The sequence below is a fragment of the Miscanthus floridulus genome, chromosome 12 (assembly GCF_019320115.1).
Source record: "Miscanthus floridulus cultivar M001 chromosome 12, ASM1932011v1, whole genome shotgun sequence".
Classification (NCBI taxonomy): Eukaryota; Viridiplantae; Streptophyta; class Magnoliopsida; order Poales; family Poaceae; genus Miscanthus; species Miscanthus floridulus.
Genome location: NC_089591.1, coordinates 80284294 through 80303112, shown reverse-complemented (window position 1 = coordinate 80303112; position 18819 = coordinate 80284294). Strand labels below are relative to the sequence as shown.

The 18819-nt window shown below is 47.8% G+C and overlaps 1 protein-coding gene across 1 annotated transcript; it reads right to left on the bottom strand.

The window, feature by feature from the left end:
- Window positions 1-10062: 10062 nt before the first annotated feature.
- On the bottom strand, window positions 10063-18076 carry LOC136496233 (palmitoyl-acyl carrier protein thioesterase, chloroplastic-like). The gene is made up of 5 exons (XM_066491907.1): window positions 17547-18076; window positions 17296-17409; window positions 17053-17221; window positions 11224-11292; window positions 10063-10523 (listed from the first exon to the last, which is right to left on the bottom strand). Exons 1-5 carry the CDS (start codon window positions 18074-18076, stop codon window positions 10203-10205), a joined length of 1203 nt encoding a protein of 400 aa, XP_066348004.1. The 3' UTR covers window positions 10063-10202.
- Window positions 18077-18819: the final 743 nt, after the last annotated feature.

Here is an 18819-nt window from a genome sequence, read left to right as displayed (position 1 = left end):
CTGGCGATGTTCGAGCACCGAGGAGCGAGGAGTCCCCGGCGTCGCTGGCGATGACCGAGCACCGAGGAGCGAGGAGTCCCCGGTGTCGCTGGCGATGACCGAGCACCGAGGAGGGTTGAGTCCCCAGCGTCGCTGGCGATGACCGAGCACCGAGGAGCGAGGAGTCCTCGGCGTCGCTGTCGATGACCGAGTACCGAGGAGCGAGGAGTCCCCGGCGTAGGCGGCGATGTCCGAGCACCGAGCAGCGAGGAGCCCGGCGTCGCAGGTGATGTTCGAGCACCGAGGAGCAAGGAGTCCCCGGCGTCGCTGGCGATGACCGAGCACCGAGGAGCGAGGAGTCCCCGGCGTCGCTGGCGATGACCGAGCACCGAGGAGGGTTGAGTCCCCGGCGTCGCTGGCGATGATCGAGCACCGAGGAGCGAGGAGTCCCCAGCGTCGCTTGCGATGTGCGAGCACCGAGGAGCGAGGAGTCCCCGGCGTCGCTGGCGATGACCGAGCACCGAGGAGCGAGGAGTCTCCGGCGTCACGGGCGATGTCCGAGCACCGAGGAGCGTTGAGCCCCCGGTGTCGCTGGCGATGACCGAGCACCGAGGAGCGAGGAGTCCCCGGCGTCGCTGGCGATGACCGAGTACCGAGGAGCAAGGAGTTCCTGACGTAGGCGGCGATGTCCGAGCACCGAGGAGCGAGGAGTCCCCGGCGTCGCTGGTGATGTTCGAGCACCGAGGAGCGAGGAGTCCCCAGCGTCGCTGGCGATGGCCGAGCACCGAGGAGTCCCCGGCGTAGGCGGCGATGTCCGAGCATCGAGGAGTTCCCGGCGAACCTGGCGATATCCGAGCGCCGAGGATCGAGGAGTCCCCGGCGTCGCTGGCGATGTCCAAGCACCGAGGAGCGAGCAGTTCCCGGCGTCGCTGGCGATGTCCGAGTACCGAGGTGCGAGGAATCCCCGGCGTCGCTGGCGATGACCGAGCACTGAGGAGCGAGGAGTCCCCGGCGTCGTTGGGGATGACCAAGCACCGAGGAGGGAGGAGTCCCCGGCGATGACCGAGCACCGAGGAGTCTCCGACGTAGGCGGCCATGTCCGAGCACCGAGGAGTCTCCGGCGTGGCGGCGAGGTCCGAGCACCGACGTAGCTGACGACATCCGTGCGGTGAAGTGTGCCCACTTAGTCCTCGAGCATGAAGAATCCGAGCGCCGAGGAGTAACCGGCGTAGCTGGAGATGAAGCACGAGCGACGAACAGTCAGTTGATCGGTGGAGAAGTCCGATCACCAGGTGGTCCGATCACCTGGACGATGATCCTGCAATACAAACATGTAGAACGGGTAGTACATGATGTAAAGATAAATGAACTCTGGAGAAAAATCAGCAATGGTGATGAAATAGCGTATGTAGCTTAGCGATCAGTTGGCGTGAAAATATATTTATGTTTAATATAAACCGCCCGAACAGTTAGTGTGTAGCTGAGTCTCCAGCCCTAGCTAGCCCATAGTGCATAACGTCGAGCGCGGAGCCCGTGCACGTGTAGGAGGAACATGCGTCGCTAAGGAGCCGTTGCCGACCACCCATAACGCAGAGGGCAGACGCTCGTGTACGTGTAGGGAGGAGCCGAAGACAGGGCCGTTTCTGGAGGCGTCCGAGCATCAACATGACTGTTCGAGGGTTCGGAAAATCGTTTTGAGAGCAAATATGGAGAAAACAACTCGGAGAAACATTATGGCGATTAACGAAGATTGGAGAATATTTAAAAGAATATTAAAGCGTGACTTAGCTTTAGGCAGAAAATCTGGTCGGCGGCGTATGGCGTTATCTGGTCAGCGACGCGGACAGCTCGCTTAGCGGCTCGCTTGATGGCTGGAACGAAGTTGATCTCGAGTTGGAGTCAGACGGGCACGCGGAGTCGTAGTTTAACAGGCGTAGTCGGACTCGGCAGAACGGAATCCGAGTCAGCTCGGCTCGATTGACGAAGTTGTATCTAGCTTGGATGACTCGCTTGTAGCTTGACGGAGTTGTATCGAGCTTTGACGGCGGGTGCGTGCCTGGGGTTGATCCTGTATTTTCATGTATGACGATTGGACGCTGGACGCCGGGTGCTGAGCGCCGCTAGATGCCACCACGAGTAGCGAGCACCGCCACGGGTCGACCAGACACGCAGTCAAATCCTATCATCAATAGTCATGAAGACAAATACACGTATATGGAGACATACACAATAAAATTGCTAGATTGAACAAATAGCTTGACTTAGCTTTTTGATGTGGAACCGAATTAGTTGAACTCGCGCTGGAGTAGGGCCACAAGAAGTAGATGAGCCGATCTTTACATGCATATGCACGCCTTGTGTATACATGCAAGATCCGTATTTGCTTGCAAGATGCGCAGATACGTGCTACCTCGTGCTGTCCGGCGATGACTCCAAAGCCAGACCTGTAGACATTAAGGCTGTCCGTCCAACTAGGGTGTGCACATCACCTGCGCCGTGGAGGGTCCCCGTGCAACATCTAGATGCGACGCTTGGCTCTCTGATCGGGCCTTCGGGGCATCATGAAGCTCGACGTGTAGTCGCGATGATCCAACAAGCAACGAGCACCACCGCGCGGATGACGTTGATGAAGAAAATTCCCATCTGGCTCGCCATGGGATCAGCACGTAGGCCCCTACCTAGCGCGCCAACTGTCGACAAAATATCATCAGCAGTCCACCGAGGGGTATCCCGCGATGGTAGATTTGTCGGTGGGGGTACGCGTAATCAGGAACCGGATGGTGACACAAGGCGCAGAGACAACGATTTAGACAGGTTCAGGCTGTCTGATCGACATAATACCCTATGTCCTGTGTCTTTGGTGTATTGTATTGAGATGTAGTAGATAGATCTTGATGTATCTTGTCAGCTAGGGAACCCCTGCCTCTCCTTATATAGTCTGGAGGGACAGGGTTACAAGTAAAGTATCCTATTTGATACTATACAATAGCTTGCGGTGCACGCCGAGTAGCGCCGCGCATGCCTTGACCTTGTGGGCCGGGCCACCTCTGATGGTGCGGCCTATGTCTTGTCTTGTAGATACCGGGGGTCATACCCCCACAGCTAGTCCCCGAGCCTGACAGTAGGTGACGTAGTCGCGTGGTGCTAGGGTCAGAAAGTAGAAGACCAGCCGAGCAGACAGTCAGTCCCCGGGCATAGCCTCGAGATGAGAACAAGCACATTCACCGCAAGGTGAAGTGTGCCCACTTAGTCCTCGAGCCTGCTGGAAGATGAAGAATGAATCTTGTAGCAGGGTCAAAGAAAAAGAAGTCTGAAAGCTTGCTGACATCGTCTGACATGCGTGTATCAAGACCCCAGACGTGCTGCCCAAGATCAGCACCCTGATCCGAACAGCATGGAGTAGCTTGATAGCACATCGACGTGACGTAGCAAGATCCGACCACCAAGGGAGCACCGAGGAGTCCCCGGCGTCGCTGGTGATGACCGAGCACCAAGGAGCGAGGAGTCCCCAGCGTCGTTGGCGATGACCGAGCACCAAGGAGCGAGGAGTCCCCGGCGTCGCTGGCGATGACCGAGCACCGAGGAGCGAGGAGCCCCGGCATCGCTGGTGATGTTCGAGCACCGAGGAGCGAGGAGCCCCGGCATCGCTGGTGATGTTCGAGCACCGAGGAGTCCCCGGTGTAGGCGGCGATGTCCGAGCACCGAGGAGTCCCCGGCGAAGCTGGCGAGGTCCAAGCGCCGAGGAGCGAGGAGTCCCGACGTCGCTGGCGATGACCGAGCATCGAGGAGCGAGGAGTCCCTGACGTCGCTGGCGATGTCCGAGCACCGAGGAGCGTTGAGTCCCCGGCGTCGCTGGCGATGACCGAGCACCGAGGAGCGAGGAGTCCCCGGCATCGATGGCGATGTCCGAGCACCGAGGAGCGAGGAGTCCCCGGCGTCGCTGGCGATGACCGAGCACCGAGGAGCGAGGAGTCCCCGGTGTCGCTGGCGATGTCCGAGCACCGAGGAGAGTTGAGTCCCCGGCGTCACTGGCGATGACCGAGCACCGAGGAGCGAGGAGTTCCCGGCGTCGCTGGCGATGACCGAGCACCGAGGAGCGAGGAGTCCCCGGCGTAGGCGGCGATGTCCGAGCATCGAGGAGCGAGGAGTCCCCGGCGTCGTTGGTGATGTCCGAGCACCGAGGACCGAGGAGTCCCCGGCGTCGCTGTCGATGACCGAGCACCGAGGAGCGAGGAGTCCCCGGCGTCGCTGGCGATGACCGAGCTCCGAGGAGCGAGGAGTCCCCGGCGTTGCTGGTGATGTCCGAGCACCGAGGAGCGAGGAGTCCCCGGCGTCGCTGGCGATATCCGAGCACCGAGGAGTGAGGAGTCCCCGGCGTCGCTGGCGATGACCGAGCACCGAGGAGCGAGGAGTCCACGGCGTCGCTGGCGATGTCCGAGCACCACGGAGCGTTGAGTCCCCGGCGTCGCTGGCGATGACTGAGCATCGAGGAGCGAGGAGATGTCCGGGCACCGAGGAGCGAGGAGTCCCCGGCGTCACAAGATGAGGCTGGGGTTCTCAAGGCTGTGGAAAAGGTGCACGCCATGATAGACAGGGAAGTAGCCGATGGCATCCACCCTGAGAACATATTTGTTTGTGGATTTAGTCAAGGAGGTAAGAAGAGCATTGATACATCAAATTGGTAGTTTTATTTAAAAGATAAAACTTTGGAAGTGTTGTAAATTAAGTGGTAGAATGTTGCTCTGCAGGTGCTCTAACATTAGCTAGCGTTTTGCTTTATCCGAAGAAGTTAGGTGGAGGAGCAGTGTTCAGTGGGTGGGTGCCTTTCAGCTCATCAGTCACGGAGAAGATTTCACCTGAAGCAAGGAAGGTAATCAATACTTTCATCCCTTTGTATCTTCATTTTAGTTTAGTGTGCAATAAGGTGCAAGGTGCTTAGATATATATAGGTTGGTAACTTTGCTGAATGACAAGACTGGTGATGCTTGACCTTTGGTACCTTACCGTTACCTTTTGTTTGAACTAACTCACATGTACGTTGTACCTATGCTGGTGTGGCCACCCCCAGGAACAGTCATGTATTTAAAGATTCTTTCCAGTCTTAGTTTGATTGCAGAAGCACATTGCATGTACGTATAGCACCGGCTACTGATCAGTGTTGTATGGTTTTAGTTCAATATATGTAATATGGACGAACCTTACATATCAAGTCTGATGCAAGTAGGCTCAAGTTGAGGGGAAGGAATATATGCCCCATCTTAGGACTTTGGTGATATGAATTAAGATAGGGGAAAAAGGTTATTTATAATGGCAACTATAATAAATCGAACATTGGAAGAGGAGAACAGGATCTTGCTGGAGAGGATTTCAGAGAATATATGCTTATTTAGATTCAGAATAGCTAATTAATTGATCACTTGCTAAAGGTGGTTCTGAAGACATCTATGCTTATTTTGTCTTTGCTATTCTTATGGAGCTTGCAATCCTTGGTCCTGTACTCTTATTTACCCTGGGAGTTATGATTATTGTATATATAGTTATATATATTCAGTAGGGCCTTCCCCTTCTGTTCCCCCTGAAAGAAGGATCAAACATTGCATGATGGAAATTAAATTACACATCTGATTTTATATTTGCATATTACACATCTAAGGATCTCGTCAGGAAGTTTTTCATAATGATTTTTTTTTGGATGAAATCAGGCAGATTGCAGACCTTGACTTGAAAAAAACTAGCAAACAGATTTTGGTTGATTGACTTGAAAAAAGTAGCAAACAGATTTTGGCCATTGACAGATGCACTTACCTTGCACTCAGTCAGCTTTGAAGAAGCTTAAATGAACTCTTTGCTGTAGGAATATAAGTTTGAAAACAAATTTGAATTTTTGATATGATCATTAGTTTATTTGACTATTCTTCTCATTCTTTCAACATTTCAAACCCCATTTCTTTGGTCACATGGAATGACTGACAAAGTAGTATTTGTTGAAGCTGGTCAAGCCGGTCCACCATTTTTGCAAAGTGCGGGTGCTAACTGTGAATTCAAGGTAGATTTCTATAATGCACCCTTTTCTCTCACTTCAAAGGACCTTCAATGTCTATTTGAGCTCTGAATATTCAGTACCCAAGATCTGAAGTTATCGTGTGCATTTTTACAGGCATATCCAGATCTGGGTCATTCCCTTTCCAAAGAAGAGCTACTTTATCTTGAGTCATGGTTCAAGAGTAGTCTAAATGCCTCTCGAGAGAAGGACGGTTAACTGATGCCATCATGCTTAAATTGTGTTTAGTCTTTTATTATACGAGACACAGATCAATTTGGCAACGGACAGATGGACCGATGGGACTAGGCCCCTGGATGGGACTTGGGACTTGGGAGTACTCAGCTACTGGTCCTGGAATTTGTTGTGTTTGCACGTTGTGGTATACTTGAGTAAAACAGTAAAATAAATACTCCATGTTCCTCTAATTTACTTTATGTATTGATACCATCAATCAGTGTCTCCCATTTTTGGCCCACTTCCATTCATTTCCGATCGATTATCGTTATCGGGTGCTCCACGCTTTGAGAAAGGGCACATGGAATAGCTAGGTACCGGGATCTTTTGCTGGCCATGGATGTTCTGAATGCACTTGTGATATCCCTGTCCCTGGTGTCTCACATACAAAGGGCTGCAGCTCTAGCTTGTCTTCATGAACTGGCATACTAATCTCATTTGGTTAACTAGCTCTTTTGGCATAGTGTAATAGAGCTGGTCCATCTTATTATTAGTTTCTCTCAGTGCTAGCTCAGTGTCATTGGACCCTGTCAGGTAGAACGTATACGTGAGTTTTCATATTAAACATATTTTGGAGATACAAAGTTGATACATCGAAAAGCGAGATGTACACTTTTTTTTTGACAAAGAGTAGTCGATAAGCCTGAATCGCCTGGTCAACTAAACTGTCTTTGCCTTTGGATTAGCATGTCCATTTGAAAGATCGAGAAGGAAAGGAACACCAGTTTTACCGGCTACTAACCACAAAAGTCTAGCAGGTGACCATTTCCTCATGCTGACCACTGACCATTTCAAGGCGCTCAACGAGCAGTGATCTATTATTGCAGCACACTTGGACTCCGCTGGGTGCTGAGTGCTGACCTCTGATGGAGACATGGAGTTGTCAGCAGCTGAGATCTTGTCTTTGTTGCCTTCCGGATTTCTCAGGAAAAGCGACCTCCGTTGGTCTGTGGTGCTGAGCTGTGTGTGGATGCATCGTCCATTGGTCTTTTCCCCCCTCAATGCGTAGGAATGCAAAGCTCCAAAACAGAGTCTCAAAAGTTCAGTAGCATGAACATGTGTCCGGGACTATCGGGCGGGTAGGATCCTTTACTGAAATTTCATAGAAGCCTCTGTTTGGACCTCGGAAACTGACTGCTTCTAGTGGAAAAGTTTTGTGACTGTTCAAACAGATGGAGATTAGCATTTCCTCAGGTCACAAGTAGAAGTAAATGTTTTTTATATCACCAGTCCCCAAAACATAACTTTACTATTACCTTTGGTTGAGCGTCTACGTCTCTACTTGTGTAATTCGTAAAAAAAAAACCCACTCCTATATAAGCATAGTAAATAGCAGTTTTACGAACGTGCTTCCTCCTGTATAAGCATTCAAAAATTATGTTTCGTCATCCCAAATTATAAATCATTCCAACTTTCTTGTAATGTAAAAGCATCTTAAATTTAACTAAATTTATATAATAAAATAATAAGATTTATGATACCAAGTAAGTATAATTAGATTTTTTATTAATTATATTTTTATAATATATCTATTGATGTCACAAATCTTTGTAATTCTCTCTATGATTTTGATCAAACTTGAGATGCTTTGACTCTGCAAGAATGTCGGAATGACTTATAATTTGAAATGGACGGGTACAAAGGGTTGGGAGACAAATGGACAACTTTGCATTATATAGGAACATTATTGTTACCGGAAGGGCTAGAGCCCGGACGGACGACGCGTCCGAACGCACCTCTCGAGTCCATCCCGTGCCAGCGCCCCGCATCCCGTACGCAGCACTGTCGCCTGCATCGCACCACGCCCCTGCCCTGTGTCCCATCCCGCTCCATCGCCGCTAAACTCTGCATCCAGGTTGAGCTCGAACTGCCCCGACGAGATGGAGGGAATGGAAGGGAGGGGAGGGAGAGGAGAGGACACGGCAAGGCGCGCCGCACGAGGTAGGTGCGGTAGGCCGCTGTCCACCAGCCACCGGCGCCATTGCAACATTTGCAACGCTGGATCTACTTTTGAAACATCCAGATGAAACATTTGCAACATACGTCTGAAGACAGATGAAACACTTAAAACACGCGTCTGAAACATTTGCAAATACACCTTAAAACACTTGAAAAAAGCATTGCAAAACATATGCAACGTCCAGATAAAACACTTGCAACATATATGTGAAACACATGCAACATCCAAATAAACACACTTACAAGATAAGTTAAAAAACAGATAAAATATTTGGATCAAAAGCTTGCAACATATGCAACATCTCGATCTACTTTTGCAACATCCATATGAAACACTTGCAACATACCTCTAAAACATCCGAAACACTTGAAACATACGCTTTCAGAAAAAAAACTGGCAGGCGGGTGGGTGGGCGGAGCATTGCACAACGTGATCCGATGCTAGGTCACGGTGGAGGAGGATGGCAGCAGTCGGGCTGCTACGCAGCTCCCCCCCCCCAGTGAGCAGCTGCGCTGTCCCCGGTGAGCGGCACCCGTGGTGGAGGCGGCAGCGGCGGCCATCCAGGCCAGCCCAGGCGTGGCGCGGCACGGCCAGCCCGGCGGCTGCCCGGTCAAGGCGCGCACTAGAGGGAGCAGGGGCAAGCCCGGAGTGAGAGGCGCGGGTGGGGCATGCGACGGGCGGGGGCGAGGAGCGAGCAGCGCGGCAACAACGAGGCAGAGTGGGCACGCGACGTCCGGACGGACGGACGTCGGTAAGGCTGGATAACGAGCCGGCTCGGCTCGTTTCGGCTCGGCTCGTTCTGGCTCGTTAAGATAACAAGCTAGCTCGGCTCGGCTCGTTATCCTAACGAGCCAGAAAGCCAGCTCGGCTCGGCTCATTAAAAGCTCGAGCTGGCTCGTTAAGCTCGCGAGCCAAGTATAAAAAATATATAAAATATAATATTTGCATTTATCTAAAGTTTGAGAATAATAATAACACAAAAGAAATGAATCTAACAACCTTAAATCGAACAAAAAAATTAATACGCGCTAATAAGTATAATAAAATACTATAGTATTCATGCATCTAACTATCTTAAATGATACTTTTTTTCTGGAAGCTTGGCTCGTTTAGCTCGCGAGCGGCTCACGAGCTGGCTCGAGTTGGCTCGTTATAGCTAACGAGCTAAAATCTTGGCTCGGCTCGGCTCGTTATCTTAACGAGGCGAGCCGAGCCGAGTCGAGCCAGCCACGAGCCGAGCGAGCTAACGAGCTTTGAGTTTTTCGTCCAGCCTTAGACGTCGGTGTCCTATCATTATCGTATTGTTACCCATCATTTATAAAGCAATCCACCTTTAATCATGCGGACACATCTTTATTGGGAAATAAAGTCAAGATACATGTGCCTTTTATGCTCTCACTTAATCTCTCTTAAAATCTCTATGACACATTTTATTTCAGGACGAAGGGATTACATTTTAAGGCAAATGTATACGTATGCTTATAATAAAGTATCCAAATTTAACACACAGGGGCAAAGACAATGTTCATATTAACAACAAATTTAAATTAAGGCAAACATGACAAAACATCAGTGCATACCGTGCACAATGGTGATGCAAAAGAATAGTGGCTTTATCAGCCCCTAACTCATTCTGATAAAATAGACAAAAACGGCGTCCTATTACAGTACGCGGATGAGTCTGAGCTCCGTCGAATGAGGCTTTAATGGGGCGAACGTGTAGTTAGAGATAAAAGTGAAGGCAGCAACTGGCCCTCATACACAATTGGTAGATTGCTAATTGCTTTATACAAGGAAAATCACATGGAGGATGATTTAAAAACATCATTTTTGTATGGTTGATATCACCAGGAAGACTCCTGAGGCTTCTCTGCAGTTGATTGCAGAGTAATTGAGACCAAGAAGGTATGACTAACTACGAAATAGTAGTGGAATCCAACCTTTTGTTTTTCACAGTATAGAAAGCATGTTTCCAAGAGACACACATCAGGGAGCTTTATATGTTTTTTTCTTCCACGTAGTTCTCCCTCGCACGATCTCCTCGTACTTGTCACCTGCTTTCAGTTGCAGAAGATGCGTGTACTTCATTGGACTCTGTTGGAGTGCACCTGCCAAACTGTGGTGGCCACTGATGATTTCCGGCGAAAGTGAAGGTCCAATGACCATACTGACATTTTCTTGTGGTGGAATTGAGTCTTCATCAGGTTGACAAATGGATTGCACAACATCTGAGCTCCCACATTCCTTCCTGTACTCCAGGGTGATGCTGCTAAGCTGGTTCTGCTGCAGGAAGTGATCAGGAAGAGTCTGCATAACACAAAAGAGGTATGTAATTATAGATATTCTTGTGCTTGTGCTTGAGCCATACTCTCTCTCACACACGCGCGCGCGCGCACACACTCACTCACTGCCAATCTTCTCTAACTTCGACCATATTTATAGAAAAATATATTAATGACCATAATGATACATGTCTTGGTAGTGTATTATTTGGTATTGCACATGCTAATATTTTTTCTAAAGATTAGAGAAAAAAATAGATTAGAACAAAACAAAAACACCTTATGTTTTCGAAGAAACAACAGACATACCTAACATGCTACTACACGTGATGCCCGCTTACCTAAAAACTAGCAACTTATGAGGTGAAAGTGATGTACAGCCTATCTCATCTCAATGTACCTATAATTTTTAAGAGATATCCTAAAAACAATCTCCTTCCTCCAAAATAAAGGAGACAAGTTTTAGGTAATTTGCTAAAACAATGCTCTCTTATATTCTAAATTGATTTTAGGTACTCTTCTAAAACAATTTATAGGAGTTGCAATATAAGAAATCTAAATCCCTTATAGAGTTGCTCTTATAGCCTACATAAAAGGAGAACGACCGTTTCTATACTGAGGTAACTATAAGATGCCTCTTTTTCTCACCGGCACAGCTGTTATACCAGAAGTAATACGTGAAGGCAATGTTATGGCACAGTAGAAAATTAATCGATTTTCTTTACCTCAAGCATCCACCTCACGTATTTGACATTGTTGACGTGGTGGTTCATATCCAGATCACTTCGCTTGGGCTACAAATAATGTTCAATAACATAAGTACAGCCTCCATATCAATTTATAGGTCACTTTAGTTTTGTTCTAACTCAAACTTCTCTAATTTTAACCAACTTTATAGAAAGATGTATCAACATTTAAAACATCAGATTAATTTAGTTAAATTCTCCATAAAATATGTTTTGACAATACACTTATTTGGAACGAACTTGTAAATGCTGGCCCTGATCCACTGCCGCCGTAGGTTGTGATTGTTCTGCTCTGCTAACAAATGTGCCCGTGTTTTGTGAAAGAACGTACAACTTATTGTGCAGTCACCTAGATAATGTGTGGCTCATGTGTTTATTTAAATGTCGATCAATATGGATGCATTTGGAACGGACACCATACAGTGTCTAGCAAATGAGCCCATGCATTACATCAGAACATACAATTTGTTGTGTGGTTACATGATGGATGATTTATGTCTCCGAAGATTTATTCAATGACCACATCATCTGTTCTAATATATCTTGGAATCCGACTCTATACCGTAATTGGACACTGTCTTGATGTCAGACTCTGTACCGTCAGTTGGACGTGCGTGGCTAGCTCTAGCTCGTGTGAGCACATGCATGTCGTAACTCCAAATAACATCACATGCATGTCGTAACTCCAAATAACATATGGGACAGGGAGGGGCATAAGGATTGTGGGAAGTAAAAGAACGATTAGAAGATGTTGAGCTATGATCCAAATTCAAGTTTGGGCCGAAGTAAAGCGGCCCATTAGCGTTAAGAGGGACTACACCATCTATTAGTTCCGTATTGCTAATAGACGAGGGTGTGGGGTTTTTTCTCCCTATATATACGGACCACCTCCCTCATAGGCATCGTAGACTTGTATACGGGAAGGCCCCTAGGTTAGGGTATCCCCAAGTTGTAAATCTCCGGCGTTTGTAACCTCATCCGATATAGTGAAGATTTGCTGGCTGGTGCCCGTGGTTTTTCCCTTCCACCTTGGGAGGGTTTTCCACGTTAAAATCTCGTGTCTCCTGTGTTTGATCTACTATTCTTCGTCGTTTATATTGCCTATCGTTTATAACAAGTGGTACCAGAGCTTGGTTTGACCTTAGGGTTTTCGCGATGGCATCGATGAAGTTTGATCTACCGTTGCTGGATTACAAGACGAGATTTGCACTGTGGCAAGTCAAGATGCGGGCGATTCTGGCATAATCTTCGGATCTTGATGAGGCGCTGGACGGTTTCGGAGGAAAAGGGCAGAAGTCATGGACCGCTGAAGAGAAGCGGAAGGATCGTAAGGCTCTGTCTCTGATTCAACTTCATCTACATAATGATATTTTGCAAGAAGTGCTGCAGGAGAAAACTGCCGTAGAACTTTGGCTCAAGCTAGAATCGATCTGTATGTCCAAGGATCTATACAGTAAGATGCACGTGAAGATGAAGTTGTTCACGCAAAAGCTGCAAGAAGGTGGTTCGGTGATGAACCACTTATCGATCTTTAAGGAGATCGTTGCCGACCTAGTGTCGATGGAGGTAAAATATGATGATGAAGATTTAGCTCTTCTACTATTATGCTCACTGCCTACTTCATTTGTAAATTTTCGAGACACCATACTATTAAGCCGTGATGAACTAACTCTTGCGGAAGTATATGAGGCCCTCCAGACGAGGGAGAAGATGAAAGGTATGGTTCAGTCTGATGTGTCGTCCTCCAAGGGCAAAGTGTTGCAGGTTAGAGGCAGGCCCGAGCAGAAAACCTACAACAACAACAACAATAATCGAGACAAGAGCAAGAATGGTAAAGGTTGTTCGAAGTCCAGAGGCAGGGATAAGTTCTGCAGGTATTGTAAGAAAGATACTCATGTCATTGAGGATTGTTGGAAGCTGCAGAATAAGGAGAAAAGAAACGGTACGTATAAACCGAAAAATAAATCCGATGGTGATGGTAAGGCCTCTGTTGTCTCCGCTGTTGATAATTCTGATTCAGGAGATGTTCTGGTTGTTTTTGCTGGTTGTGTTGCTGGTCGTGATGAATGGATACTTGATTCTGCATGCTCGTTTCATATATGCTCTAACAGAGATTGGTTCAGTTCTTACGAGTCTATGCAGAGTGGAGATGTCGTGCGTATGGGAGATAACAACCCCCATGAGATTGTGGGCATTGGCTCCGTTCAGATCAAGATGCATGATGGCATGATACGCACACTGAAAGATGTGAGACACATACCAGGGATGGCCAGAAATCTCATCTTCCTCAACACACTTGATGCTGAGGGATACAGACACTCCGGTTCAGGTGGAGTGTGTAAGGTATCAAAAGGCTCTCTCATTTATATGATAGGTGATATGAACTCTGCAAAGTTATATGTTCTTAGAGGAAGTACTTTACATGGTTCCGTCACTGCTGCTGCTGTTTCTAATGATGAACCAAGTAAAACTAATCTCTGGCATATGCGTCTTAGGCATATGAGTGAACTTGGTATGGCAGAATTGATCAAGAGAGACCTGCTGGATGGCTGCACTGTGGGTAAGATGAAGTTCTGTGAGCACTGTGTTTTTGGTAAGCACAAGAGGGTAAAATTCAATGCATCTGTTCATACCACCAAAGGTACACTTGATTATGTACATGCTGATTTGTGGGGGCCGTCTCGTAAGCCCTCTTATGGTGGTGCTCGTTACATGTTTACCATTATTGATGATTACTCTAGAAAAGTGTGGCCTTATTTTCTGAAAAGTAAAGATGATACTTTTGCTGCTTTTAAAGAGTGGAAGGTTATGATAGAAAGGCAAACTAAAAAGAAGATAAAATTGCTTCGTACTGACAATGGTGGTGAATTCTGTTCGGATGCTTTTAATGATTACTGCAGGGAAGAAGGCATTGTTAGGCACCACACCATTCCGTACACTCCTCAGCAGAATGGTGTGGCTGAGCGCATGAACCGAACAATCATCTCGAGGGCTCGTTGCATGTTATCCAATGCTCGTATGAACAGGCATTTTTGGGCTGAGGCTGCTAACACTGCCTGTTACTTGATCAACCGGTCACCTTCTATCCCACTTAATAAGAAAACTCCCATTGAGGTATGGTCTGGTATGCCTGCTGATTATTCATAGTTGAGAGTTTTCGGTTGCACTGCTTATGCTGATGTTGATAATGAAAAGCTAGAACCTAGAGCCATTAAGTGTCTGTTTCTTGGTTATGGTTCTGGAGTTAAAGGATATAAGTTATGGAATCCTGAAACTAAAAAAACTTTCATAAGCAGGAGCGTTGTTTTCGATGTTTAATGACAGCTTGTCCACAGATGTTTTACCAGTTGGTTCTGATGAGGAGCAGGAACATGTTAGCGTGCAGGTGGAGCACGTAGATGATCAGGAAACTGAAATTATTGATAACAATGTTCATGATATTGTTCAGCACTCACCTCCTGTTTTGCAGCCTCAAAATCAGTCTATTGCAGATCGTAGAACAAAGATGAGTTGTGGACCTCGTCCACGTTTAATTGAGGAATGTGATATTGTTCATTATGCCTTTAGTTGTGCTGAACAGGTTGAGAACATTCATGAGCCGGCTACGTACACTAAAGCTGTTGTTTCTGGTGACCGCGAGAAGTGGATTTCCGCTATGCAAGAAGAGATGCAGTCACTTGAGAAAAATGGCACATGGGATGTTGTGCACTTGCCTAAACATAAGAAGGCCGTTCGTTGCAAATGGATCTTCAAGAGAAAGAAAGGTTTGTCTCCTAGTGAGCCTCCAAGATTTAAGGCAAGGTTAGTAGCAAAAGGTTTCAGTCAGATTCCTGGTGTTAATTATAATGATGTGTTCTCTCCAGTTGTAAAGCATAGTTTAATTCGTACATTTTTCGGTATTATTGCTATGCGAGATCTTGAGCTTGAGCAGTTAGATGTAAAGACTACATTTCTTCATGGAGAGCTAGAGGAGGAGATATACATGGACCAGCCAGAAGGGTTCATAGTACCTGGTAAGGAGGATCATGTTTGCAAATTAAAGAGGTCCTTATATGGTTTAAAACAGTCTCCTCGTCAATGGTATAAAAGGTTTGATTCTTTTATGATGTCATATGGTTTTAAGAGGTCTGAATTTGATAGCTGTGTGTACATTAAATTTGTTGAGAGATCACCTATATACTTGCTGTTATATGTTGATGATATGTTAATTGCTGCCAAAAGCAAGAAAGAAATCACTATGTTGAAGAAACTGTTGAGTAGTGAGTTTGAGATGAAGGATCTTGGTGCTGCTAAGAAGATTCTAGTATGGAAATTACAAGAGACAGAAATTCTGGTTTGTTATTTCTTAGTCAGCAAAGTTACATTAAGAAAGTTTTTCATCGTTTCAACATGCATGATGCAAAGTCTGTTAGTACTCCTATTGCTTCTCATTTCAAATTATCAGTTTTACAATGTGCTAGTACGGATGAGGATTTTGAGTACATGTCAAGAGTTCCATATTCTAGTACTGTTGGTTCTTTGATGTATGCCATGGTTTGCTCTCGTCCTGATTTATCATATGCTATGAGTTTGGTTAGTAGATACATGGCTAATCCTAGTAAAGAACATTGAAAGGCTGTTCAGTGGATTTTCAGGTACCTTCGTGGTACAACAAATGCCTGTTTGAAGTTTGGCAGGACTGATAAGGGACTCACTGGCTACGTAGATTTAGATTTTGCTGCTGATTTGGATAAGAGGAGATCTCTCACAGGTTATATGTTCACTATTGGTGGTTGTGCTGTGAGTTGGAGGGCAACATTGCAGCATGTTGTTGCCATGTTTACCACTGAAGTAGAATACATGGCTATTGCTGAAGCATGTAAAGAATTAATTTGGTTGAAAGGTTTGTTTGCTGAGCTTTGTAGAGATGATTCTTGCATTAATTTATTTTGTGACAGTCAAAGTGCTATATGTCTCACTAAAGATCAGATGTTGCATGAGAGAACGAAGCACATTGATGTCAAATACCATTATGTTCGCGATGTGGTCGCGCAAGGTAAGCTGAAGGTATGCAAGATAAGCACACATGATAATCCTGCTGATATGTTGACAAAGCCAGTTCCTGTTGCTAAGTTTGAGCTTTGCTCAAGCTTAGTTGGTATAACTGTTTAGTCCAAGAGGCTATTTGGCACCGGAAGTATTTCTTTGTTGTTTCAGAGTGAAGGTTCGTTTTATGCTACAAGAAGGAATTTGTCTCAAGGTGGAGTTTGTTGAGCTATGATCCAAATTCAAGTTTGGGCCGAAGCAAAGTGGCCCATTAGCGTTAAGAGGGACTACACCATCTATTAGTTCCGTATTGCTAATAGACAAGGGTGTGGGGTTTTTTCTCTATATATATACGGACCACCTCCCTCATAGGCATCATAGACTTGTATACGGGAAGGCCCCTAGGTTAGGGTATCCCCAAGTTGTAAATCTCCGGCGTTTGTAACCTCATCCGATATAGTGAAGATTTGCTGGCTGGTGCCCGCGGTTTTTCTCTTCCACCTTGGGAGGGTTTTCCACGTTAAAATCTCGTGTCTCCTGTGTTTGATCTACTGTTCTTCGTCGTTTATATTGCCTATCGTTTATAACAGCGGTTGATATGAATTCTATTGGTTCTACGTGCGAGACAATTATATATATGAATAAAACAAAGCCACTTGCATTAAATTATGACTCGTTGGTCCAACTTTGGCCTAGGAAACTAAGATAGCGCTAGATCACTAAAAACTTCGTTAAGAGCAAGACAAGTTCCATACCTAGCGAAGTAAGCAAAGGTGAGCTAACCTTAAGGTCGGAGTCGACGTACATGGCGTTGCTGTCGAGCTTGACGATCTTCTCCGTGGCTTCATCCTGGATGGCATGGCGGTCGATGAACCACGGCGCGATCTCGCCCCGGACCTCCTCCGGCATCTTGGACAGCCTCCTCGTCACCTTGTTCATCATCACCCACGTACTGCAAGGATCATCGGAGATCAGAAAACCTTTGCCTCAGCACTGGCCGGCGATGCCTCTATGACCCGGGCTTGCCTTGTTGCTCGGACGAAGACGTCGCCAGAGTTGCGGCCACGGATGAGCCAGTCCCGCCGCATGCCGTTCTTCCCCGACGAGCCCACCCAGGTGTCGATGTCCAGCACCTCTCCCCTGGAACAACGGGGCAGGTGGACAAAATTAAAGCCTGTGTCATGAGCAGACGTGGGTGCGCGGCCGGCCGGCCGGTCTCTCGCTCGTCTCCGGCGAACAGGATCGGACGACGAGATGCAATGGATCCGTGAATTTACCAGATCGGGTACTGATCGACTTGGACGTGCATCCTGGAGACGACCCAGATGAGGTTGTTCCTGATCATCCCGTGCGTGGCGCCGAAGCCGTCGCCGAGCAGCCCCGACATCCAGACATGGTTCAGCGCGGTCTCCTGGAGAAGGTTGAGCACGGTCTCCAGGGTGGCCGTCTTGTCGGGGCCGACTTCGTACGACCGGACCACCAGCGTCTGCTGGTACCGCACGCCGCCCTCCACGATGAGCGCCTGCCGGAACGGGTCCACCGTCTGCTTCTCCGTCGGGATGTTCTGCCGGCTGCGCTCCTCGCCGCCGATGTCGCCGTCGCCCCCGGTGGCTGGCAGAAGCGGTAGCACCGGCGCGCTCAGCTCGGCCAGCGACCTGTTGATGGACGTCTCCAGCGCCGCACCCACCTGCAGCGGCGCGTGGTGCGCCGCACCGTTCACCCTCACGGCATTGCCGCCGCCTCCTCCGGAGGAGGAGGCCGAGCACCTGACGACGAAGACGCGCGAGCAGGAGACGGTCCACGCCATGCAGCTACGTACCTACCAATAACTTGCAGTTGCACACTCCTTGACGGCCGGCCGACGCCGCACTTCGTTCCTCGCCGTTGATCGGAGTCTACCAGGACGATCGGAGATTAGTGACGGCGAATCCGAGATCGATTATTGTCACCGGCGTCGCCAATGCATGTTGGAACGCCGGGGAGCTGGAACATAACACGGCGATCGTTGAGGCGCCACGGCGGCTCGTATAAAAGCTTGCAGCGGCGGACGTGCCAATAGCGGCATTGTTTGGCCGGCGCTCCACACGACAAGGAGGCCGAGAGCAACGTTCTTGTACTTTGTAGCACGCCACCGAAATAAGCAAGGCAGCAAGGGAGTGCCGAGGCTGCTTTTGACGCTTGGGAGTGGCATAAACTAGAACGGTGGACAAATAGGAGGCGCTCTCAGGCGCAAATGTGGACAAGAATGGTGGGCGCAGGGGCACTTGGTTTTTGGAGTCGTCTGAGCTATGTTTCGTGTGCTGCGGCTAATGCGGCGGCCAGCAATTCTGATGCCTATGCTGCAAGCCACATTGTTCTTTCCGTAGCCAGTACTGGGGGTCTCCAGCAGCCCAGCATACCTGAATGCGCCCGTGCTTACGAGAGGATTCACAGGTGACGATCCTTAAGAACGTCATCAGACTTCCTCAATTTATATACAATAATATATTATTTCCACATACCTAAATTGAGTACGAGGTGTCATTTAGAACCTATAACTCACAAAATTTT